Below are 27,159 nucleotides of genomic sequence, written 5' to 3' on the forward strand. Positions count from 1 at the left end.
AAACATGTTCCAATAACGGGCTATATTATCTGCTGCTATTTGCAGTTTGCTGTAACCAGGCGCCAGACTGAGCTCGAGCAGAAACCTGCAGCGCTTTCTTGCTGCTCTTCTGTGATGGAAACGGTCTCAAAAGGAATGCCATCTGCAAGGCTGCTGGCAGAGAACAGGTAGGCTCAAGTTGTCTGTTAGTTTGGGGCATGCGGCGCGCACAATAATGTATCGATTCTTATGGGAGAGAGAGTTCATTTTTCATTTGATCGTGTCTTTTTTTAAAAGATTGCATGACGCGTTATCAACACGATTTCAGCACCATGGAAAGCAACTTGATGTCAGTTTTTAGAGGGTAAAAAAGTTCTAAATAAACGTATTTGTAATTAAATAGCCAAACCTACTTTTCTTTGTTCCACATGATTACTGTACTTAAAATATATGTGCTGACTCGACTGATTAAGTCTTTCACTAAAAGGTATTTGTCTTGAAAAAAAGCAACAACACTGGCTTAAAGCTCATTTACTTTCCTTTTCTTCAGGAATCTAACCCTTACCTCAGACACTCCCAGCACCATGCCAAAGACAGCACATTCAACAGAACATCAGGTCTAGGAGGACAGAGGATGGCAGGAGGTGTGAGGAGGAACACCGAGATGGGAAATAGATTAGCGTTGTATGTGAGGCTGCTGGCAGTGTTACTGGGTGCTGATGTGAGCCGGCTGGGCCTGGAAGGTCAAGTTGGGGTCAACGCCCAGAACACAGAGAGAAGAGTACTGACACATATCCATGGTGACATCATCATAGGAGCTCTGTTCTCTGTGCACCACCAACCACCTGCAGACAAGGTACATGTTGCATGTGTTTATGTGTACGGTTAACATATTGATTTGATTGATTGATTGATTGATTGATTGATTGATTGATTTTATTTGACCATTCTTGATATGAAACAATATAATATATATATATATATATATATATATATATATATATATATATATATATATATATAATATAATGTAATATAAATAGATAAAAAATAGTCAGGGATGACACAATAAAGCCCTAAGGCTTATTTCCATTGTGGTCCCTATATGCATGTGAGGAATGTTCTCAGGTGTGTTATTCTTTGCTCAGGTCCACGAGCGAAAGTGTGGTGCGGTGCGAGAGCAGTATGGGATCCAGAGAGTGGAGGCCATGATGCACACTCTGGATCGAATCAACGCAGACCCCGCTATCCTCCCAAATATCACCTTGGGCTGTGAGATCAGGTCAGAAACCATTAACGAAACTATGTTGTTGTTAATTACCTTTAATGTTGGATTATGAGTGAATCATGTGTTGATAGAATAAAGACTTTTGATATAAAAGGAGACGCTAAACAATTTGTCAGAGATAGACATCAAACCTTACACAGAATAACAGGATTTGTAGGATAGCAGTCTTCTGAAATATACAGTATATCACACTCAGACTGAGATAGTACAAAGAGGTTTGGCATAAAACTGTCTTTTCTTAAAAATAACATATGCAAAGTATTCAGAAAGGCAGGGATCAAATCAATTAGTAGACTCACAACAACTGCCTGAATTTAACAGAGATTTTCAGCACAAGTAGTTACTGGAAAATCATCACATATTAAGCAACATTTTTTGGGGATTCTGCTTTTAATAACATGTCATTTTAAGTACAACGCACTATTCATTGCAGTCCACATTCATTCAAAAAAATGTAAAGTTCTTACTGCTAAAATAAATAAATAAATTAAAAGCTGTGATACATTTGGATTTTTTTATTTATCCAACTAAAATAAAGGGAGCGAAGTCAAATTGCATTAAAGTTAATATTCTTTATTTGGGTTTAACATTCTGTCTTTGTACAATGATTTTCATGTACACTGTAAAGTGTTTAAGTTGAAGAAGCAGGGAGACTGTAGGTAACTGAAGAGGGCTGGCTAGAACCAGGTGATCAGTGGCTGGAGGAATTATGTAACAAGGGACGATTGACAGGTAACTTCAGAGTGTGGGCGGTGAGGTAAACCAGACAACAGCAGGCATCTATTTTCGAAGTCTAGATTTAAAGACCCACAGGTCACAGCAGCAGGGCAATGTGACCTACTGACAAAGGGTGGCTGGAGAAATTGCCTTAAAAGATTTTTTTTTTTCCAAATGATTCTGAAGTTCAGTGAAAGCTCCTTTGAGGCTGATGTTGCTGGTGTTGTTCCCCAGCAACAAACCTACACAAGATAACCAGGAGGTATCTCTCTGCCGCAGCTCATCAAGGAAACGCTCTCCAAGGGAAAATAAAGAATACATTTCTTCTTAAAAGAATTTGGAAGATTGATTTGACTGACTCAGACTGCTAAAAGCTCACATTAGCCTTGGCTGAACTTTGTGTTGCAGATTTCTCACTGCTCTAAAAATTGTGTTATTCAAGTGTTTTTTTCTAAAAGCACGAGGCGCAGACTGTGTTCTTAAAAAGCATCCAGTTGGCTTCACCAAGCGGCGTTCTTAGTCCTGTCCTGCTTGCCTAAACAACATTGTAAACCCAATCTTTCTGCACCAGGGACTCGTGCTGGCACTCTGCGGTAGCGCTGGAGCAGAGCATTGAGTTCATCCGGGACACACTCGTGTCCAACGAAGAGGAGGAGAGCCAGGGCAGGTGCACTGTAGAGTCCGGGAGTCTGTTGCTGCAGTCGAGGAAGCCCATTGTGGGGCTGATTGGACCGGGATCCAGCTCTGTGGCCATCCAGGTGCAAAATCTCCTGCAGCTTTTCAACATCCCACAGATAGCTTACTCTGCCACCAGCATGGATCTCAGTGACAAGGTAAGAACAATTAACAAACACAATATCAATAAAGTTTGGAAAACTTAACTACCGAATTACAAGGAAGCAAAAAAATGATTTTCCCTAAAATTTGTTTTGTTATTCTATCCAGTCAGTTGAAAATCAACTTGAAGAGTTGAGGAGTTAAGAGTTAATCAAACTTTATTTGTCTTTATTTGTGCCTTGTATACAGGTTAGTGCAGTTCAAAGTGAAATCTGACAATTTGAGGCCAATGAATACAAATCAGATAATTAAAAAAAGAAAACTGATAAAAAAAATATAATTTGAAAATATTTTAATTGGAAAGAGCTATTATGAGAGTTATAGTAGTAACAATGGATGATTGAGTTATAGTAACAATGGATGAAAAATAATTTGATAAAAATAAGACAGAACAAGAATACAAATCATGAAATAAAAATAAAAGTCAATAAAAGTCTAGACTAAAAATTGATTTTAAAAAACAAACAAAAAAACAAAAACCAAGACCAATAAAATCAATAGGAGGGATGAAAAAATAAAATGAAATATATATAAATGTTCAACAAAAATATAATAGAATAAGTCCATAATAAAATATAAATAATTTATATAAACTATTCCTGCTTAAGTGCCAGGCTCTGACGATAATGCACCCATGACAACCACAAAAGCAGACACTTCTCTGCCTATCTCAAGGACGATTTTCACATCATAATGGAAGTAATGAATGGATGAATGAAGGCCAGGTAGAATATATATTCTTTGAAAAACATCCGTGTGTCTGATTCCTATGCAAATCAGTTCTGTCCTTTGTTCTAAACATAATCTGGAGCTTGATGTTCAGCGAGTTTTCATGCTGTTTATAACCGGGGTTATTTCATGGATTCATGTGTAACTGGTAGACAGCCTGTCATGTGTACTGCTACTCTTGTGAATATGCAAATTCCTTCCAACAGAGCCTGTATAAATATTTCATGAGGGTGGTGCCGTCAGACATGCAACAGGCCAAAGCCATGGTGGACATTGTCAAGAGATACAGCTGGAGCTATGTGTCGGCCATACACACAGAGGGTAAGACATGTGTACTACCTCCTCCCATTTGTCCTTCTTTTAGTTTTGTCATTGTGTCACCTTCTTTTTATCACTTCCTCTTATCCTCATTTACACATGGATTAGGCAGCACTTATAGCCATGTTTCCACTAGGGGGGAAAGTGGCCACCGGGAAAGTCTCAGGCCACACCCTCTCAAAAGTCTGCTCACTCTGCATGTCTCCACTACAAGTTAGCCCCCAGAGGGATTTACGAGACTCCTTAGGTGACGTATGGTTTTCGACCATCGCTAACTGTGCGCAACGTCAGCTGATCATAAACAAAGCAGCATGGCTAATTATGCACAGCGTCTCCCATGATCATAAACGTAGTGATCGTGAATCAACCAGCATTGCTAACTGTGCACAGAGTGCCTGGTGCTTGTTGTAAACAAACATAGATCTCTAAGTGAACACCTCCTGCAGCAGCAGCACATACACACTGTACTGCTAGAGAGCTAACTGTAGGCTTGTTAAGAAGAGCCTCCGACCCCTGCGGCTTGTTAGGAAGAGTAAGAAGGAGTCGCTGGATTTGTCTCTAGTCGCTTTCTTGAAAAATAGTCGCTAAGGGGGTCTGAAAAGTCGCTAAATATAGCAACAAAGTCGGTAAATTAGGAACACTGCTTCGCCGGCTTTTACAAATGGCGTGTGTTGTTCTCGTGTGGAGTACTACGTCACATCCCGCTTAGCAATCTATCCAATCAGTGACCAGGCTTTTTTAGGGATGAAAAAAGTCCCAACAAAATTCCGCTCCGGATGGCTCATATTCAAATTAGGGGCATTTCGGCGAGTGAGACCCGCCTCATTCCGGGTATTGGGCGGTAGTGGAAACAGCCCTTATGACTCTTTATTCTGATACAATCCTTAATCTTTTTAATTTCAATAGTTTCTTTCAGTTTTCCATCTGAAAGGACAGAGGAGAATCATTTTTAGTTTTAATTACTGACATTCTGCCTTAGCTGAATCACAGGGTATATTTACACGGGTACACATACATACAGAGGTGGAAGTACTTAAGAAAAAGCATTAATTACCACACTGTGAAATGACTCCACTACCAGTAAAAGTCCTGCATTCAAAACTTACTGAAGTAAAAGTACAAAAGTTTCAGCATCAAATTAAAAGAACTCATTATGTAGAATGGCCCCCACTCAGATTGTTATATATATTTCTAATGTATTCTTAGGTTATTTGTATTGATGCAGTTATGTAAGCCGTGTTTTCATTTTGTAAAGATAAGGCTCATTTAAACGACTTAGTATACTCTTGTGAGTTTTAATTTAAAAAATGTGTGTAATAACTTTTAATTGATCATGTTGTTCATGTTAAACCTCGATCTGAAAAGTAACTAAAGTTGGCGGCTAAATGTAGTGGATTAAAAATACAATATTTGCCTCAAAATGGAGTGGAGTAGAAATATATACTTATATAAATTGGAAATATTCAGGTTAAGTACAAGTACCTCAAAATTGTACTTCAATGTAAATGTACTTAGTTAAATTCCAACACTGCATACATACAATACCACACATAAAATCCTGTTAACTCTCCTATAAAACATTTTAGTTGCAACTGTTCAGAGGAGGCCAAATCTATAGCATGGATATGAAATTAGCTCTGATTATATATTCTCTGTAATCCTGTTCATCATTGGCAAAGCCTCCCAGGGAACATCTGCCACAGGCTTTGAACTCTCTGGGTGTACTGGTGCTCTGTCTTTCACTGATGCTTCACACATTCTCACAGCAGTTGCTCATTATCAGATTTGCATTTGATTTTTTCCCCAATCTATACGTTACGTTTGATGCAGTGAAAAGTACAAGTGACTGAAATCAGACCACCCATAACTTTAGGAAGCAGCCAGCATTTTTTAATCACAAAAAAGCTCAACAAGTTATTAAAAGAGGCAGATAATAGATGCAAATGTACAGTTTCTTCAGGTGAATATTTTGTCATGCAGATATAAGGATGATTGCTAATCAGCATATGGGGTTAAGCCTCTGAATCACTAATCCCAACTATTCATAAACAGAATACATCATATTGGCATTTTTATCAATGTCAAATGCCAAATGCCAAATATTCCTTAGTGTCCCCTTAATTCACTGCTTCCCTTTTAACCTCTTAGTGGCTCGAGGCCCTATGTTTTTTTTAAATAAATCCATCTTGATCAGAATACATGCTAAATCCTGACTGGATTGTTACAGCTAATTCTATATAAAGACTAAACCATGTAGAGAAGGATTTTTGTTGTTGTTATTGTTGTAAATAAGGCCTTTTTCACACCGAATGTTCTCTTCTAGGATAAAACCTCATGTCATGAGTATAGCTGTTATTGTAAGAAAAGCCATATGTTTCAATATTTATGTATTGAGTTGCGTGTTGTCACAATGACTGCACATGTGTAATTCTTTGTAAATATTGACCAGTATTTGGTTATCGTTCTCTATTTTTATATATATATATAATCAAGAAAGTCTTATACACATTTGCTTATTATAGTTACAAGACAACAAACATTCTGTGCAAAATTACATTAAATTAAAATTTCAAGTCAGGCTGTATCGGGACCTCTAATCTCGATGAATAGTTAGAAATATATTGCACATCCTTGTTAGTACAGGACTGCAATTATAATGCCCCATCTGTCAAGGGCAGGTGCACCTTGTTTTCTACTCTGCACAACATTTGCATAAACTTATAATGAGGTTTATGGCCCGGTAAATTATTCAAAATGCACAAATTCTTTAAAAAATGGTCATCTGCACTGGTGCAAAAATTCCATTCTTCTGTAGCCAGTAGGTTGTGGATGAAACACTGTACTGCTCAGCTTTTTTAACATTATAATTATTTGCTAATACCTGCGGACAACAAACTAGTTCCTTTTTAGAAAGTTGTCCGCATAGAATATTAAAGCAGCATCATCAGCTACTTTAACAGAGGGTTGAAATGAGGTGAAAATACAGTTTTAAAAAATGGAAAATGTTACTGTTATTGTTAATAGAAAATGCCACATATGTGAGTAAAACTGGAGGATGCCTCAAACAGCGTCATGCCCAAACTGAGAGAACACTTGCTGAGCAACAGAAAGTAGGTGACCTCATTTCGAGCAAATACAGGGAAATGTAACCCCTGACAGTTGCCATAATGGGGGCAAATTCATTAGATTCCCAAGTGTTGTGCTGGCTCGGAAACCAAAAAATGCATAAATGTTAATGAAACAAAAATAATTGAAAATTCTGATGCTTAATTAGGCAACTAAATCCAGGCATTTTGTGTAAACGAGCACTATTTCATTCATGTATTCTTCTGTATTCTTTAGGTAATTATGGTGAGAGTGGTATGGAAGCATTCAAAGACATGGCAGCAAAGGAGGGGATCTGCATCGCCCACTCTGATAAGATATACAGCAACGCAGGGGAACAGAGCTTTGATAAACTATTGCAGAAGCTACGAGTCCACCTGCCCAAAGCCAGGGTCGTAGCCTGCTTCTGTGAGGGCATGACGGTGCGAGGCATACTGATGGCCATGAGACGACAACGTCTGGTGGGAGAGTTTCTGCTGGTTGGAAGGTAAGTGGAGGATTACTGGATGTAGAATTTCTTACTGCACGTCTTCTCTTTATTGCTTTTATAAAGGGGATAAAAGAAATGAGTGAAATATTTGTGCTTCAGGCTTTTTTACTGTTAATTTCCAACCCAGACTCTCTTCAGATGTCCAGCATCATCAGATGTTTGTTGTCTTTGGGGCCATCATTGTCCTCACATCATCATCCTTACTTTCATCTTCATCGCATCCATCATCTTCATGGTGGTCTAGGGGAGTCAAGGTATTTTTAATCAACTTTTTTATAATTACATGACAGTGGCCCTCTGCCACAAAGATTAATCAGAGTTGATGATTCAATGTATTATTTTTACATTATTAGTCTGCAATTATACACGTTTTGCTGTTATTGAGAAAGGCTAACCCAGCCTGTTAGTTTTTGTTTAGCATTCCAAATAAGATTAAGTCATGCTGAAGTTTTAATGGAGCAGCAGGGTGATGTTTGTAAGGCCATCAAATAAATTCATCCTGCAAAAAGGTGCTTGGAAAAACACTCCCAATCCCTACAATCTAAGGATCCAAAAAGAGAAATACAGAAATTAATCATAAATCAATGTTAAATAGCATACTATGTTTTTGTACAACAGTGCACCAAAAATTAAGTTTATCTGATAACCATGTAAATATCTGGGATTTGTTATCAAGAAACTAAAATAAAAAATAGAATAGATTTACAAAAATCAGTTTTAACATCTCTCTCGTACATTTCTCAATTGAATATATTTCACAAAGGATTATCAAATATTCCATTTTGTGTTATTTAGGTTTTAGACAATGCCGCAACTTTTTTTGGAACCAGAGTTGTAGACAAATTAATAGATAACGCAGTGATTGTTTTCCAGTATGATTAAATATGCCGCATCCTAATCCATCTTTAAAAATAAAACATTGTGGAAGACCAGTGCAGGCAGAATGCAATTAAAAACGTGAGAAAAAAAAGCAGGAAAGAGGGGTTGATTTTACTCTCTCCGAGAATAACATGTCTTATTTTAAGGTTTAGCTCTCTGGCTCGCTCTCGTCCCTCGTGTTCTATAAATGCCTTTCCTCATTAGGAGCCACATATGTAGGCTGTCGCTCAACTCTGACAGCAGGAAACATAAAATAACCTTGAACTACATATTGCAAAACACCACGCTTTAGCTGTGGTGTTTTCATTAGCTTATTATTATTAAAGATTATAGTGGATTTATAAAGATGTTTCTCCTCACTGCTCTGTTAAAGAGTCATTAGATTTGAGATGTGTGTGGTGGTCTTTTTTTGTTGCGATCACATTCAAGCGTGCATTATTATGTGTCTTGTTAATGGTTCTGTCCTCTTTCAGCGTCATGTTTCTGACCTCACTTTGTTGGCTTCATCACCTTTTGTGTTATTCTAGTTAGTTACCTGAACAAACCATCCTTTTCATGTCAGCCTGGAGAATTTATCACACGTTTTTTTGTATGTGTGCAGTGCATTCATGCTTAGGTTCCATTTATAGAAAGAGAGTGAAGGAGCAGATAATGATTTTTGTTGTTGTTGTTTTGTTGCCAGCACTACCTAAGACAATTTTTAACTGTTGTATCCAAGACACTGTAAGCCTTCCAACTGTTTTGTATAGAAATCAATAGAGAAACGACAATTTGCACACATCACAAGAACATTATTACCGGTCCAAGAGGTTTAGTCCTCAAAATTGGGGCAAAAAGTCACACAACTCCATTCCCTCTGTGCTTTCAGCCAACTATTTGACCGATTCTACTTCATCTCTGGTGCCAACATGAGGTTGGCACCTGTGGTTTTGGCTGAAATATCTCCACAGTTATTGGATCGATTGCCATTAAATTTGATGCTCACATTTATGTCACCAGAAAGATGATTTACTAACATTTCATCTTGCGCTTTTATCAGATCAATTTTTTTTATTTGGTCCACCAAAGTACTTTATTTTATGTTTGAGATGTAAATCAAGAAACACTTTCAATGATGTCATTCAGTTCAGTTAAAATTGTAGCTGTACTAATACTACTTTGCATTTTTTTATCTTCTTCTCTTTTTTTACCCTTTTCCTGACACATTATCAGTTTAATACATTTACTACATCTTGGGATTGTTTTTATAACATGTTTTAAATAATTTCAAATGACTATAACCTGATATTTTTTGGAGTGGAACTGTGTTACACTTTGCAGTCATCCATATATCAGCTACTTTTAATCCAAATGTTTCCATTGATCCCGTAGTCGCAATCAAGGTAATTTGGTTGGTTTATTCAGGTTGTGTTCAGCAGGGAAGGAGAACTGAGGAACCAGTCTGGGCATATTGCAGAGTGTTGGAAAAAGCACTTGGAACTCCTGAACCAGACTAACACATCCTCTATGGAGAAGACCTGACCAAATCCAGAGGTCACATACTTAGTTAAAATGTTCCTAAGACAGGACTTGTGGAGTGGCAGACCGGGGTTGTGGTTCCTGTTTTTGAAAAGAGGGACCGAAGGCTCAATTCTCAGGGTATCACACTGCTCAGCCTCTCTTGTTCAGGGTGCTGGAATGGAGGCTCTGACCGTTCTGACTGTTGAATATGTCATACCAGATGACTGTATTAGTCATGCAGGAGACCTATAACCTTTTTCCTGGGTGTTCTATGAGTAGAAATATAGGGAATTAGGGTCATTGCATGAATTCTTGAGAGGCAGTAGTTCTCCTTCTGGGTTGTGAGTGAGTTGCCGTCCCAGCCAAGGAGTTCAGGTATCTAAGTTGGGTTCACTGAGGCGTTAGATGGACAGGCAGCGTTTTGTGGCGTCAGCAGTATTGTGAGTGTTGTACCAGACCATTGTGGTAAAAAGGGAGCTGAGCTGGACAACAAATCTCTCGAGTTTCCGATTTATCTGTTCCAACCCTCGCCTATGTTCAAGAGCTTTAGGTAATGACTGGACGAATGGGTTTGTGGATTCAAGTGGCCAAAATGAATGAAGTGTTCCAACAAACTACTTGGAGTTTCTAGTGCTATTAAAGCAACATGATCCCCCACTTGCCTCCCACTTGTAATAGAGGTTACTTAGGTCATTTGGGTGTTTTTCCTTTTCCTCTCTGTTCAGACAATCTTTCAGTTTTTCATTATTCAGTCTAATTTTAGAAACGGACACCTTTCCAGCCTCAAGCTTGTACCACTACAGAGTAAAGTGTCCTCTCAGTAAAGATTTGGCTGCAAAGTTAACCAATATTGTGTTGCATGAGGTAAAATAAGAGCATGATGTGTGTGTGAGCACACACTTGTGTGTGTCTTCAAGCTAGTAGGTGGTGTAGCAACACGCTGCATACAGCATATTGCCCTCCCAGGTCGCTGTGTGGGTTTCAGAGCGCTCGTTCAAGAGTGATTCAAACTATCCAGAGTCAAATCCATCTATGCTTTTCATATCCATTCCTGTCTTTTTTATGCCAGTGTACCATTTCTATGCTCGCTTCTCTAAGGATGTGTTATGAAATGATCTCCTACCTCACCCAGAGAACCAGGCATCATAAAAAAAAAAAAAATCCACCCACACTACTGTTGTGTAACTCCAGCTCGGTTAGCGAAGTTTTAAAAAATGACTTCCTTCAGTGAGAGAGAGAAGAGTGCATTTCTTTGTGTCAGTGAGGTGTTTACATGTATGCACATGTGTGGAGGTGTTATCAGCCTTCTGTCTTTGTTGATCGTAGACAACACTAATGTCCAGAGGGGAATATAATAATAGATGGAGTAGAAACCTTTTTCAAACTGATGAGTTAGTTCATTGAGTCTAAGCCCACAGTGTTTTTGAATAAATCGCAGATCAGCTGTGTCTGCAGACGCTGCAGTCTGATGGTGTTGTCTGCTGTTTAAAGTTCATTGAGCATTTGGTATATTTTGTAATTATAGATCGAGGGTGTTATATCACATTGTCTTATGTAAAGTGAAACTAATAACTAATCCTTTATGTAACATTTCCAAGTTACAAATTAATATTCTCAGACTTGTCTGCATTAAAGATACATGTACTGATTGTGCAATGCAGGGCTATAAAGTTATTAAAGTCAAGTAAATCTGTATTTTTATTCCAAGTGTGTCTCAATGGACTGAACAGATAATGAGCCCATAGAGAGCTTATTAATCAGCGATCAGACACTCACTTTGCAAATAACAAAAATGTGACCATGGAAGTATGGCATGGTAAAGAGAAGCCTCTCCATCCCAGCCAGCCAAGTCCTCCCAGCACCATCAACCTTTGATCCCTGGAGGTTTATTTAAAGTTACATTTACATAATTAAAAAATTGTCACTTCACAAGTCTTCAACTCAGATTATATTTTCTATCACCCAGTGTGTCTTGTATTGGTACATCTGAGTCATCATGATAAATATATTAATTTATTTTACTCTAACTCTCTGCAGAGCAGTGATTAGGTTCATTTTTTTGCGAAGCACCACCTGTCTCTTTCAATCTGTGCAACAGTGGTGCAAAATATGGCCTCAAGCATTGAACTGCAGCTTTTTACAGCAGGCCACATTCAAATGCACTGCTGTCATGGACCTGGTGTTATTCCTTATTATAAAACCTTTAGAAATGTAATGTATTTAGGAAATATTTAGCCTCAAAAAGTGTATTAATATGGGCTAATGTTGGGTGTTATTGTAACATTTGCTTCCTGGAACGCTGAGCTGGATTAGTTTGAGATTTCAACCACCCTTTTGTTCCGTGGCTAAGTTTAGAAACCCAGTACATAAGTACAGAGTTGTTAGGAGGGCGGGAGCTGTTCTTCAGCATTGACGTCTCAATCTGAATGCTTCAATGCTCTTCAGTATAAAATATGAGGGCAGATATGAAAGAAAAGTCTCCCTTGTCAAGGACAGTATACGTTCTGCCTTTTAATCATTTGTTCCTCTGACACTGTGTTAGCTGTCCTTACACGTAAAAGACAATAGGAAGTTTGAGACAAATCTTGCTGAGGCGACAGTGCTGTCTAAACAATCCAATCATGGTGTGGGTTGCAATATTGAGCAACAGCTGCCAAGATGCTAAAATGGCAAACAATGTGCTATATAAATAAATGAATGGTTTCTATGTAAGACTTGCAAAGCTTTTCTATAGAAAAATGTGTGAACATCCACTATAACTGCTCCATTATTAATATGTATGCCTTAATTTAATATCTCAGCATTGCTTTTTAATCAATAGCTTGAGAAAGATAAAAAAAAATTATATAAATGTAAAAAAAGAAGCCTTATTCTAATTAACAGTCTGTCTGTCTGTCTGTCTGTCTGTCTGTCTGTCTGTCTGTCCTCCTGTCCAGTGATGGCTGGGCAGACAGGTACGATGTGACCGATGGCTACCAAAGGGAGGCAGCAGGTGGAATCACTATAAAGCTGAAGTCAGCATATGTGACCTGGTTCGACGATTATTACCTGAACCTGAAGCCTGACGACAACCTGAGGAACCCCTGGTTCCCCGAGTTCTGGCAGCATCGCTTCCAGTGCAGGCTGAGGGGTCATCCTCAGGAGAACAGCAAGTTCAACCGCACCTGCACCTGTAAGTGAAACATCATTTTCCATGACTGTCATTTTTGTTCCACCACAAGTTTAGACAGTCATTGGGTTTCTCCTTATGAGCAGGTCTCTATTCTCCACAGGGAGAGAGTCTCTGCGCAATCAGTATGCCCAAGACACCAAGATGGGCTTCGTCATAAACGCCATCTATTCCATGGCTTATGGCCTGCACGCCATGCAGCAATCCCTCTGTCCAGGATATAAGGTATGATAATACAGTGTACAGCGCTTGACAAATATATTAGACCACCTGTCATAAAGATGAGGAAACATAAATATTTTAGAAATCTTAAAACTAAAATGTTATTGTTATTTATCTGGCAAATAAACTGAAATTACCTTTTTATAACCAGAATTGAGCCGGCTCACTGGGCTTCTCTGAGAAGTCAGAAATCAAGCAGAACATTCAACCACTAAAACTATTTTTTTTTTTGCTCAGGCTTTCAAATAAATAGCTATTATTTGACATCTTAATTAATAAATAATAATGTGCTTTAATGCTTTTACAGTTTTTGTAAAACAGTACATTTGAAAATTCATGGATTACATTAATAATTATATTTTAAGATTTAAAAATATAATTTCCGTTAAAGAGCTTCTACATACTGGTGTATAAACCATTACAGACACATAAAAAAATATTTTGGTAATTACTAATGCTGTTAATTTAGGATAGCTGTGGCACAAATTGGTGGTCTAATACATTTCTTAAGCAGTGTACACGTATATGCTTTTACATTGGAAGTGACAATACTGACAGTGATTGCTCCTTTCCTGGTGCCAGGGCTTGTGTGAGGCCATGCGACCCATTGATGGCCGCAAGCTGCTGGATTTCCTCATGAGAACCAACTTTACTGGTGTGTCTGGGGAGGCCATCCTCTTTGATGAGAATGGAGACTCACCTGGCAGGTAAGGATTATAGTAGGGAAGGAAAGAGGGAAATGAAGAATCAGAAATAAATGTTAAAGGGAAATTAAAGTATTTTTCAACCTGGGCCCTATTTTCCAATGTTTTTGTGTTGAAGTGACTAATGGGAACAAAGACATTTTCTAAATTGTTCCAGTATTGATTGAGGGTGTTGAAACCAGCAGCAGTGCGTGTTTTTGTCACTGACAGGCTCAGATTGTTACTATAAGTGTCTGACAACATTATGGTAAGATGGACAAGTTGCCATTATCCTGCCTTGCTTTTGTGTGAATGATGACAATACAGTCAACACAATAACTTTAGCTAATACACAGTTAGCCTACATTCGCTCTGACTGCAGCTGCTCTCTCCACTTTTGGAAAAGCATTTGCCTCAAGGAAAATATGCTTTAATGTAGGATTTCTTCTCCTCTTTGGTTGGCAGTAGTCACCCTGGTCAACAAAGTCACTGCAGACCTCATCGTTAGCTAGACGCAGTGTTTTAACCAAAGTGTTAGGATCAGGCTCCAGGTCTGAGCAGTGAGGCAAACCAGGAAGTGCCTTAAACTGCATTCTACCGAAAATGCCAACAGGGGACGGCGGCTGCAGAAAGATTTCAGTCCATTCATTTCTATACAAAATGAGAAAACTTCTCACTTGATTTATTACCTCAGAAGTACAACACTGGTCTCAATTGCTAGTTTAAAATCTTCTTCAAGACAATTTGATGTTAATAGTGTAAATAATGGCCCAATTAGAAGTAAATAGAAGATAAAAAAAATCATATGGTTTGTGGCATGGCTACCTTTGATTGACAGGTCACTAACAAGGCGAGCCGTCATCAGGAGAAAAGCAGAACAATGCGTATCCACTGCAACATGTCAATGAAGTTATATATAATGTTATATAGATATAAAAAGGATGTTTAGCGGTTTGGTTTCACAACTTTGACCCTTTCACTGTATTTTCACTTAATGACAGTTTATTGGAACGTTTTGTTCAGTAAAATGTCTTGTTCAGCGTTTGGTTGGACACTCGCTGTTCAGTTTTCAGGTAATGTACATTTTGTTTTTGTTTTTTGCTAGCCAAAGTGAACCTCCCAGTTAATGCTCCAGTTAATGCTAACATGAGTTAGCAGCAGCTTCTCTCAGTCGGGTTGAGGTGTAGAGAGGCTGTAGTCAGTGATCAGATCCCTCTCGCTCCTCCACAGTCCAGATATGGTCTGCACTAGATTGCAACGAGTGTAACAATGACCTCGATGCCTCAAACGGGCCACAAACCAATGGGTGACGTCCCGGTGACTACGTCCATTATCTATATACAGTATGGTTAGGACCCATTTGTAGAACAACATCAGCCTGTCCAACAAATGTAGTCTATAAAAGCTGGGCAAAGTGTTTGTTTACACAGATTGGAAATGTGGAAACACAAGCCATTATTTAAAAAAAATATATATATATATATATATTTATTTATTTGACGTAACACTAACTTTCTGTACCCAAACATAACAAACTCCGGGCACTCTGTCCAAATCTTTCACTAAAGCTTCCACTGTTGTCTACCTAAATCAAGTCATCACTCTCTCTCTCTCTCTCTCTCTCTCACTCGCTCTCTCTATCTCTCTCTATCTCTCTCTCTCTCTCTCGATATCAGAATGCGACTTCTCTGTTTTTCCATATTGTTGTCAGACACTTAAAATAACAATCTGAGCCTGTCAGTGGGAAAAACAAGCACTTATAGTGGACGCACAAGTGGAGCACAATCATCCCATGAGATTACATTGCAGCCCATTTTGTGGCTGTCGGCTGCAGCACTCTCTCTCAAAACCGGACCAATTTCAAAAACTGTTATTCCCATTAGTCACTTAGACACAAAAGTTAAAAAATGCCCAAATCTCCCCTTTAAATGTATGCACATGCTGTTTCATGCACACAGTATGTTTGCCTCAGGTATGAAATCATGAACTTCAAGCGCACAGGCGAGGATGAGTACTCTTACATCCATGTGGGAAGCTGGGATCAGGGCGGCCTAAAGATGAACGATGAGGAAATCTGGAGTAACGACAGTGACATCATCCAGTCAGTCTGTTCTGAGCCCTGCTTAAAGGCACAGATCAAGGTATGCACCACTCCAACACACACACTTGATATTGTTGAGAAAGATATGCTTTATAAATTGATTAACTATGTTGAATTTCTTAAATTATAATAGATCAACCTCTTTAGGTTATAAATGATTTAGATTCATAGTAAGCATCAAACCATGGAAATTCTTTTTTGCCAATATCGACAGCTTTTTTATTATGATCTCCAGATATTTTAATATATTTACAGTAGAACAGAGAACATATCAAAGTTTTACTGAAGAAAACTGTTGAACGAGACCCACTCAGCAGCCGTGACTTGGGCCCACAGGTTTGAAAATTTGGTTCAATCAGATCCTCGACTACCCCACCAGGGACTCGAAAAGCTCTTTGTTCAGGCTTTAATCATGTCCCATCTGGGCTTCTGTAACTCCCTGCAGCTCCTCCAAATCATGGAGAACACTGCAGTCTGCCTCCTCTTAATCATCCAAAAGTCTCTAACGTTAAACCCTTCCTACACACTCACTGACTCCCCGTAACGTGACAGCTTGTAGGGAATTCAAAACTCCGGTCTCATATTTTGGAGGAGATCTGCTTGTTCACACCTCCAGGCCTTACATCCCGGCCCACACGCCTCACTGAGGCTCTACCAGCTGCTTGGTTGTTTTTGACATGTGCTGACCTATAGAACAGATAGGAGTCATTCCCGACTTCCTATCATGGTAGCAATTCCTTTTTTCAAAAGATACCTCACACTCTCTCGCACAGTTCCCGTCTCTGCCCACTACACCTGTATTCCTTTTCATCCCTCCACGAAGCTAGTCCCAGGTTACCATCACAGGACTACTGTAACATGCAGACCGCAAATGTTAGCATCCGAGAGCAACATGCAGTTTCCAGATCTCCTGAACTGCATGTCTTCAAACTGTGAGAGAAAACTAAGCGGCAACCTCCAGGGCTTAAAAAAGGAAACAAATGAGGAAACTGCATTTCCTCGAGTGGCCACTTGATGCTGGCTGTAAAAGTGAGTCAGTCCCAATAGACCCCATTTTAAAATGCCAAAATAAACATACTTATAGCCTGGTACAAAATACGGTTTGGTTCAAAGGTACTTTTTTTCTTTATAACGGACCCGATTTAATTATATTAAGTCCTAAAGTTATGCATAGTTAAGGGCATGGCCACTTAAAGTGACAAGTGGCATGTTTCAGCAACCAGGCTCCACGTCTTTGCCCTTTTTCTGGATAAGCCAGGAGTTAAATGGGTGACATCCATGTTTTATCGAGTCTATGGAGAAAATTGAAGCACCAGGCAAACACGCAAACTCCACAAAAATATATTAATCCAGAACTTTAAAGTATGATACTTTAAGTTATAAATCTTTCTTTTGGTTTCTCCTTTTGGTCCCCTGATGAAGGAATCCTCATTTCCCTGCCCTACAGGCCAGTCAGAGTGTAAGATTAGCTACAGGAAAGTGCCATTGGAGCTTTGAGACCTTCCCGCCCTGTGTGTGTGTATGTGTGTCTCAGGTGATCCGTAAAGGAGAAGTGAGCTGCTGCTGGACCTGCACTCCCTGCAAGGAGAACGAGTTTGTGTTTGATGAGTACACTTGTCGAGCCTGTATGCTTGGCTTCTGGCCCACAGATGACCTCACTGGTAAGCACACTCTCTGTGTCTGTTACTTGTAAATTCAAGATTTCAAAGCAAAGCCAGAGGAGCCTTAAATCTGGGTCACACACTCATGGTGCACCCAAAATCCCCTGACATCTTACGTACCAAACACACACACACACCGCAAACTGGCAAACACTCTGAACTTCACTCTGAAATCCACACAAATTCTTATGTACTGTACACACACCAAGAGACTTTAGATCATTGCCAGAAAAAAGGATTTGGCTGAAGCAAGATTTCCTAACTCCAAAGTCTGTAAAAACTGTTTGAAACCCCCTTTCAGCTCTTTTGTAAACACTGATTGTCTCCCACAGTATTCCTGTCCCCCTAGAGTAGAAAAACATATAAAGGCAACTCTTTTAAGTGTAACCCCCATAGGAGTCATCCCTCTGATCTATCTCTTTTTTTATTTCTTCCTTTCCCAATAAATTGTTGTTGTTGTTGTTGATGTTGATGTTGATGTTGATGTTCACAGCAAATAGAACAATATGAGTGCATTTCTTTTGCTGCATCTATATCAAGCTATGTTGCGGGCATGCACATGAATACATAATCCTCTCACTCATGCAGACAAATCCAATTTTTTTTTCATAAACTTTTCTGTGTCTTGTTCTCTCGCTCTTTGTATCCTGCAGGTTGTGAGCCGATCCCGGTGCAGTATGTGCGTTGGGGGGATCCAGAGCCCATCGCTGCGGTGGTCTTCTCCTGCCTCGGCCTCCTGGCTACACTTTTTGTCACTTCTGTCTTCATCAAGTAAGTACAGCCTACAACTTTACTAATCATGAAGATTAAATGTGTTCCACGTCAATGTTACTTGGACTACAAATGGACTACAAACAGAAACCAGAATGCTTCGACTACCAAAATCTTGTCCCATGCCTACAGATTCTGCATGCATATGCAACTATACGTTTATAGAGATTAGAATGTCATATATATGTTCATCACTGATACTAATATGTGCATCATTTATAGTTTTGAATGTCATTTACTCATCATTTTGTGTTTAAGGTAAAACTTTAACTTCTTGTGCATGACACTGGGTCAAAACAATAAGTAAATTGCTATTTTGCCCTAACCCGGGTATATTATTAATAAAGTAATTTTAGTATGTATTTATGTTGCTAAAATAGGCTCATTGTTTATGACATAAATGAGTACATTTTTATGTATAGTTCAGATTCAGGCACTGTAGCACAGATGTCTGAGTTATTAAGATATTAAAAATATTTTCAGAATATAACAATTAATATAGAATACAGTTTATTCTTACATACAACATTAATGGCTTTAATTATATGCTATCTCCATTGAAACCAGTGAGCTTTTGCCTCACTGTCTGTGTTGAATATCAATGTGTGAAAAAAGCAATAGGCTACTTTACCACTCTAGCTTTCATTGAACAATTGTGAATTAATATAATTTGATATATTCGTAGATTTTGGGACACTCCTGTTGTGAAGTCATCCAGTCGTGAGCTCTGCTACATCATCCTGGCTGGAATATGTCTGGGCTACCTGTGTACTTTCAGCCTTATCGCCAAGCCCCACATAATCTACTGCTACCTCCAGCGGCTGGGAATCGGCCTGTCACCCGCCATGAGCTACTCCGCGCTGGTCACCAAGGCATGTTCTTTTCTGTTCCTTGCCAGGAGGTTGAGAAACACATATACACAGTTCAAGTAGTATGAGTTAGAGGAAGACTTCACTATAGTCAACTTTGTGAGTTAATGCCCCAAGGTGTTATCATTAGCTTATCAGATGAATTATGTTTTTGTTAATCCCCCAAAATGGTCTCTTCCAGACTTTTTTGCAAAGTTGTTGGGTTCGAGATGCACTGGAATAGAATGTTCAAATGTCAACAGAACAAAACTGAAAGTAGCTGTTGATCAGATCACTCACTTCTGTCATCACACACACACACACACACACACACACACACACACACACACACACAGAGGAGGTGAAGGACAAAAAGGAGAAATATAAATACAATATGCAGTGAACTGTGTATGTTGGAGCCTTTGGCAAAGAAAAGAGCTGCTGCTGATGTTGCATACTGACTCATTTAATCAGACAACTTGTCTACTAGCATAGACTATTTCTTTTTAGATTTTTTTGCATAAATAGAAGGTCATGTGAGGATAAGGGCAGGAGTAAAAGAGCTACCTCCAAAGTTTGGACGATGGCCAATTGTAAGGAATGCACGGTAGAAGTTTAGGATCCGTGTGTGGGCTGAGGTTGATGTTTAAGATCTGGAAACTGAAAAGAGGATTATTGTTATGAATCAGCGCGAGCGGTATTATCCACAGTTGATGCAAGTGAAGCCTTCATAACCATTTGATCTATTTTTGATCCAGACCAACCGTATTGCACGGATCCTGGCAGGCAGCAAGAAGAAGATCTGCACCAAGAAACCGCGCTTTATGTCCGCCTGCGCACAATTGGTCATCGCCTTCCTACTCATACTGCTGCAGCTTGGGATTATTGTGGCGCTACTTATCATAGAGCCACCACAGGTATGTGTGTGTGTGTGTGTGTGTGTGTGTGTGCGTGTGCGTGTGCGCGTGTGTGTGTGTGTGTGTGTGTGTGTTTCCAGTGTGGGGGAGGCTCATTTACATTTATTTATACACCCAGGGCGACCTCTACCTTTCTCTCCTCCTAGGTGATCTATGACTACCCGAGCATCCGTGAGGTGCACTTGATCTGCAATCTGACCACTCTGGGGGTGGTGGCGCCGCTGGGCTATAATGGCCTGCTTATCCTGAGCTGCACCTTCTACGCCTTCAAGGTACCTTAGCATAACAGTAGTTAATAACCCGTACTTTCTCATGGCTCATGTTTTTTTTTCTTTACACTCAGACCTTTTCTTTAACAACACATTATTCTTCTACTTGTATCGTTTCCTTTCTACTTCAAATTCTACTCTTCCTTTTTCCCTGCAGACACGTAATGTTCCGGCTAATTTTAATGAGGCTAAGTATATCGCCTTTACCATGTACACCACCTGTATCATCTGGCTGGCCTTTGTTCCAATTTACTTTGGCTCCAACTACAAGATCATCACCATGTGCTTTAGTGTCAGCCTCAGTGCCACAGTGGCTCTCTGCTGCATGTTTGTGCCAAAGGTAAGAAATTGAATCACTAATTTTCATAATTTCAAAGAGAAACACACACAGCTCTACAAAATCTTCTTTTTGCATCCCTACATCTTTGTGCTAATAGTTGTTTTGTTGTTTACTTTCATAATCAGGTGTACATTATGCTTGCCAAGCCTGAGAAAAATGTCCGGAGTGCTTTCACAACATCCACAGTGGTGCGGATGCATGTAGGTGATGCCAAGAAAGCTGCCAAGACCAAATCTTCCAGCAGCATGGCCAACTTGTTTCGACGCCGTGGCTCTGCGCAGGACAACATCAGGTATATCAGGGACCTGAGTGGGCATCAGCTATAAATACTTTAACACTTCAGTATCTGAAACACCTGTGCCCAGCTGCATAAAGAAAAAAATAAACTGAAAGTAAAGTCTCAGAAAATCAGTATATAATGTTTGTTAGATATACTGCGTTTTGAAGCTCTTAAATAGAATAGAATAGAAAGCCTTTTTTCATATTGTCATTGTATATCAGCATACAAAAAAAATTGTGGGCACTGCTCCTATTAGTACCATTCCATTAGTTCTATTTAGTCCATTTGAGAGAGTCTAGTACAAGAAGACAAAGACTAGTACAGGAAATACAAGAAAATCTACTGAGGCAATAATGAAACATTTGAAATATGTAAAGTGCACAGTGAGTTTAGAATGGGTGTAAGTATACAGGGTTCTATGCATTGCTATACCGAAGAGTATAGGAGGATATTCAAGCCTACAGGAGAAATTGTGCAAAAACTGGGATGATGGACAAACATGAACAGCATGAAATAAAGGAATGTACTCAAAGGCTTTATACATGACATTCCGAACTGTAAATATCGGAGTAAACAAGTATTTGCTATTTAAAGATATACTTTAGTGTAGTAATACATATTACATTTTACTTATTATATAAGTATGTCATTGTTTGGCATGTTTATCAAACAATAATCTGACACCAGACCAATCATGGTCTACATTCCAATCACTCAGCATTGTTCCCCATGTTACAGCTTTATTAGTCTAGGACAGGGATTACAGTTCCATTCCAAGGCCCCCAAAATAGCGTTTGCTAATGGCCAGCGCCCCGTTTTGCAAGATGTCTTTAAAAACTCTTGAGCAGCTTTGTAGCAGGTGCAGAGCAGGTCAATGCTGGCAGCTTATGATGTAATGTATGATTTTTGACTTGCAGGGAATTACAAAGACAGGCACAGAAAATGAGATTTTGATACGGGTACAGTAAGACAGGGTGGGAGGTGGAGGAGAAACCACCTGCTTGGCTTATCATCAGCAAATCTAAACTACTCTCCTTACAGCCAACACTTTAGTTGTTTCTGACCAGGAGTTCATGTATACAAATTAAAACTCTGCTTAGATATTTCCAAGAAGACAACCATCACGATTCTTTGCTAAACTGTCTTTGGGAAATCAGAGCTGAATCCACTACAACAGGCTGAATGTGCCAAGAAAAACTGATCCCAGAGCTGAGAAAAAGGCTACCTCATTTGGGTTAAGTACTCCCAGAGGAGATCCACAGCCTTTAAGGATTTCTCTTTCTAGGGAAGATAAAAAGAAAATGGAAGGAGATGTAAAATTACACAGACAGCAAAGGATAGTATGGGGGATGGGAGAAATACTGACAAGAAGAATTAGAACATGACGATCACTGTACAGATGGTATGGTAATTCACAGTATGTTTACACACAATGTATTGCATAACTTACATTTCTATACATGTATCTTCACAGAATATGTGCAGTATAACACATTGGATCTGCCGTAGACAAATCTTATATCTCTGTCTTTCATATGTTTTGCAGTTCCAATGGAAAATCAGTGACATGGGCACAGAATGAGCACGCCTACAGACCAAACATATGGAAGAGGATGTCTTTCCATGTCAAGAAAAAGCAGCCAGTCGAGGTTAACCAGACAGCCATCATCAAGCCTTTCTCTAAAGGAGGAGACACAGCTGCCGACACTGTTGTCACAGAGCAGTATGAGGAGCAACAGGTGTCTCCCTCCTTCACCTGCTCCCCCTCTCCGTCACCAAGAAGTTTCCAGGGAGGAGGAGATGGAGAGGAGGATGCTCTACCCACCTTTGTACCTGAGCACCCAGCTGGGGTGAGAAGAAGAGGTGGGGAGCAGGGTGCTGGTATGACGGATGGTGGTGACATTAGTGTCATAGGCGTGGGCGACATCGGGATAGGGATGATTGGCAGCCAAGCTCAGGGCACCACTATCATGGACCAAATCAGCTGTGTGGTTAACCGTTTTACTGCCAACATCAGCGAGCTGAACACCATGATGCTGCCGGGGGGAGTCAGCTCCTCCTCCACCACCGCTCTGCCCACATCTGCAGAGGCCGCCCCCTGCCCTCCTCCGTACCCCCCGCCCAGGGCCAGACAGGCCCCCTCCACTGTCACCACATACGCCGAGGTCGCAGCCGTCTCCAATTTCTGCGAGAATCGACCGGCAGGCAAGATTTACGAGCACCTGGCGGGAACTTGCGTGAGTAGCAGGCGAGCCAAGGATATGGAGGAGCTGGTGGCTCTGACGCCTCCCTCCCCGTTTAGAGACTCATCTCTGAGCTCCAGTGGCAGCTCACCCCCCTCACTGTCCCCAACCTCTGAGGCGGAATATGGCCAGCTTCTGCTGAGACACTACAGCCAGAGCTCGTCCTCCCTCTAAACCAGCTCTTTCTGCACCTTTTTCTCCTTTTTTGTCCTCTATAAAGACACAACTTCAAACTGGACTCTTGGATGCATTTCTACTTGTGGATATTCTGGATTTTTTTCTGGGTCTCATATTTATTTTCATTTTCAAATTGGATTGAAAGCGCCCACATATGCCTCATTCATTGAGAGGACTAAGGGAAAAGTGGCAAGACTAAATACTGAAACGAAGCTGAGCAGTGTCAGTGCTTCATTGTCTCCAATTGAGTAAGAAAACTTGAAAAACTGGAACATGCATATGGGCATTTTACAGACTTTTAAAAGCTATTCTGACACAAGTTTCAAACTCGGTTTTAAACTTTTCAAATTCCAAAGAAAATAATAATAAGCTGAGAAAACATATGTAACATTGCCTATTAAGTTTTTCCCTTTTAAAATGGTTATCAATTTACCAAATATTTATGTTCAGTGTTTCTTTTCATTATAACTCATATAGTGAATCTGAAAATGCCCTTTTTTTCTTAAAGATAAGTATAACATTAAAAAATAGTTGTATTTCAGTTGTATATTTTGCATCAAACATTATCATAAACACAGAAAGCCTGATTTGTTTTTATGCTTACTGTATATTATTGGTGTTTACGTTCTGGATGCGTACTGGATGTTTCTGTTACTGACAAATTGCCCTGATCTTTAATCATTTTGAGGCCAATTGTATCAGTATGAAGCCATCTCCCCAGAAGAAAAAAGCTTTGTCAAAAATCAAGAAGTCAAACATGTCACCTTTTACTGCCCTTTGATTAGTCGTTAGTTGCGGAAGACATTGAGCAAGCGTTTTCTATCCTGATGCTAGAGGAGAAAGTGCCACATAATGTGAATCAGGAAGCAGGTTTTTCTGTTAGGAGAGTTTTAAATGACCTTTCCTTTTTTTTTTTTTGGAAAGAAAAACGTTTGCTGAAAATGAAACCCCCTCCCGTTCTGAGAGGACAGGAGCTCTTTACGTCTCAAGGGGAGTGTAGGACATTGTCTTAATGGGCACAACATCATCAGGAGTCTAACCCACAAAGAGCTTATGGACTACTTCTTTAATTATTTTCTCTAGATGTGACTTAGCTGAATGTACGATAAGTTGTCATTTGAAGTGGACCAAAATCATCTTCCACCTCAGGATGTGTCCGAACCAAAATACTTTCTGACTCCTACCTGCTGAACGAGCGTCGTCATCTGTTGCATGATGTCAAGAATTGGTTGCACTCTTAGTTATATTTGTAATGGATTACTTTTTGATATTGTACATGTGAAACCAATAAGATGAATAGCTACAGTAGCAAAGTATAACAATACTACCAGTGTGTGTATATTGATGTATTTTTAAGATTAGTTTGAGGAGGAGAAGAAACTGAAAGTGTGCCAGATTTTATCAGACATCTGTTATGAAACACTTGTCTGGCTTTTTACCTACATACAGTATGTGCCAATTTCTCCCTGCAGTAAATGACATTGTGTTTCTATAAACGGGCTCATGTTTCAGGCATTATAAGGAGGATATCATTTTTTATAATATTTTATGACAATGTTATTTCTTATGCTTCTTATTCAATGAATATTCTTGTTTTTGTATCTGCATTTCTTCCTCTCTGAGGGTGTAGATGAATGACAGTATGGATTGTCAGGCTAGCAGTTGTAACTGATGATGTTCATGTCTGAGCTAGCTTATGCTTTTTTTATCAGTCCTTTTTTTGTATGTTTGCACAGGCAGGAATGTGTTCATGTTTTTTGAAATGTGCAGTGTTTTCTACTTTTGGTGTAAAAATCATCATAGACAGTTGCCATATTTGCATGCAGGTTTGTGCCAATTTTGCAGGTGTATACTCCACTTTTTGTCAATAATTCACTGATGTAATCTACAGGAGACGTTTCTCTCGGTCTTATCTCTTCATTGGCCTTTCAGATTGCCAGATTTTACAATTTACACTTGTGCTGCATTAAAGGTTTCCAGACGAAATCCAATGCATTCTCCTACAGGTGTTTGTGATTCTTTGTAAATACTCTTTATAGACTTCATTCACATTCTTAATCTCAATTGTAGGAATAACACAATATTCAAAAAACAAAAGTATAACAATAACTGGAAGAAAGTGTCTCAAAGTGACCCCATACCATAATGTTTTAAGGAGTCACATTTCTGTTTAATGCTCCAAATTGAAACGTGCAGCTGTAGTTATTTTTACACTTCCTAAGTCGATGTTACTTATGAACCTTCTCTAAATAAGAAGATAATTGTGTCAAATCACAGTGCGATAATTAATAAACCTTTTGGGAAATAGGGTTTCTGGGGCACGCATTATTAAATAACATGTGATATAATTTCCTATGCCGTATATTGTAGACCAAAATTGTTCAGTGGAATTAACATTTACAAGATGGTGGATGAAGTTTATAGTTAGAGTGTAATAGCTTTGATGAGTCCAGGGAGAGAGTAAAGGCCTCAGTGGACCAACTCATTGTTTACCCTTGAAATCTGATGGTGGTGTATGCTGTTACACACAGACATGAGGCAGAATATAGTGTATATGTGTTGTCTCCCTCAGAGATACAGTTCATAACTGGCCAAAGAGAGCTGAATATGTATCAAACAAGGGCTCAACCCAGGCTGAAGATACAGAATGAGTCTGTGAATGCACTGAAACCAAATACTTTGTATTCCAATTGGGAGATATGGCCAGTAACAAAAGGTCTGGGATCTGTTGAAACATGCAGGTGTACCACCTTATTTCTACAACCCCAAGTGGTTGAGGGTTGGTGTAAAGGTAGGGGTAGAATAGAAAATGTTTTTTTTTTTTTTCTTTTTTAAATTTATGTAGTTTCAGTTATGTTTTAGCCACATGCTAATAGGGTACAACTGCATGTATTTATCCCTTACAATTCTTATGTTAGAAGTTTTGGCTCAATTTTTTTTGTCTAATCTTTTACCTTCCTGTACCCCTAAACCTACCCTGACAGTTGGGTTTTAAGAGATTACTAATAAACATTAGTTTGTAAATAAATAAAGTCAAAGTATAGTATAGCCAAAAAAGATGCCGTAATATAGTATGATGATAAAAAAGATCATAGGATAGTATGGTGTGAAAAACAGGTCAAAGTATAGTATTATAGTATGTGCAAAATTTAAAGAAAAAGAAGAGAAAGAAAGAAAAGAAAGAAAAGCCATAGTATAGTATGTTGAAAAAAGCCAAAAAACGGACATGGTGTTATTTGTGCAAAAATGTCAAGAAATGCCACAGAATAAGCTTATGGTATATTTTGACTGGAAATATTTTTTAAAAACACACCCTATGGTATGTCCAGGTAGTATAAAAATAAATAAATACCCAGATACGTACATGTAATACATATATATTATAGAACGTCCACAAATCGGAAGAAAAAAGGTGTTTTTTAAATAATGGTAATTAATTATTACCATTGCCTTTAATAATGGTAATAATGCGTAAAACGGCGTTTAAAAAAGGACATAATGGTGTTAAAAAAAAACTCAGAGTATAATATGGCCAAATTAGTTACACCTTATTCTGAAACGAATCATTCTGCTTAATGAGTATTTATTTAGGTCTATTTTGCTAATAAATATGTCATTTTAGTGATCTTGAATGCA

The 27,159-nt window shown here is 39.0% G+C and overlaps 1 protein-coding gene across 1 annotated transcript; it reads left to right on the forward strand.

Moving 5' to 3' along the window:
* On the forward strand, window positions 1–25,833 carry grm5a (glutamate receptor, metabotropic 5a). The gene is made up of 18 exons (XM_059351326.1): window positions 1–167; window positions 530–835; window positions 1,128–1,261; window positions 2,556–2,817; window positions 3,757–3,871; window positions 7,211–7,460; window positions 12,779–13,014; window positions 13,115–13,236; window positions 13,816–13,940; window positions 15,889–16,057; window positions 17,552–17,678; window positions 18,332–18,449; window positions 19,135–19,321; window positions 20,056–20,214; window positions 20,361–20,486; window positions 20,641–20,823; window positions 20,949–21,115; window positions 22,650–25,833. Exons 2-18 carry the CDS (start codon window positions 614–616, stop codon window positions 23,518–23,520), a joined length of 3,573 nt encoding a protein of 1,190 aa, XP_059207309.1. The 5' UTR covers window positions 1–167; window positions 530–613; the 3' UTR covers window positions 23,521–25,833.
* Window positions 25,834–27,159: the final 1,326 nt, after the last annotated feature.

The sequence above is a fragment of the Centropristis striata genome, chromosome 15 (assembly GCF_030273125.1).
Source record: "Centropristis striata isolate RG_2023a ecotype Rhode Island chromosome 15, C.striata_1.0, whole genome shotgun sequence".
In the NCBI taxonomy this organism is placed as follows: Eukaryota; Metazoa; Chordata; class Actinopteri; order Perciformes; family Serranidae; genus Centropristis; species Centropristis striata.

Coding starts and splice junctions, on each gene's coding strand:
- grm5a (XM_059351326.1), top strand. CDS start 614: ATGGCAGGAGGTGTGAGGAGGAACACCGAGATGGGAAATAGATTAGCG. Junction 13,941..15,888: donor AATGGAGACTCACCTGGCAG/GTAAGGATTATA, acceptor TGTTTGCCTCAG/GTATGAAATCATGAACTTCA. Junction 20,215..20,360: donor TTATCATAGAGCCACCACAG/GTATGTGTGTGT, acceptor CTCTCCTCCTAG/GTGATCTATGACTACCCGAG.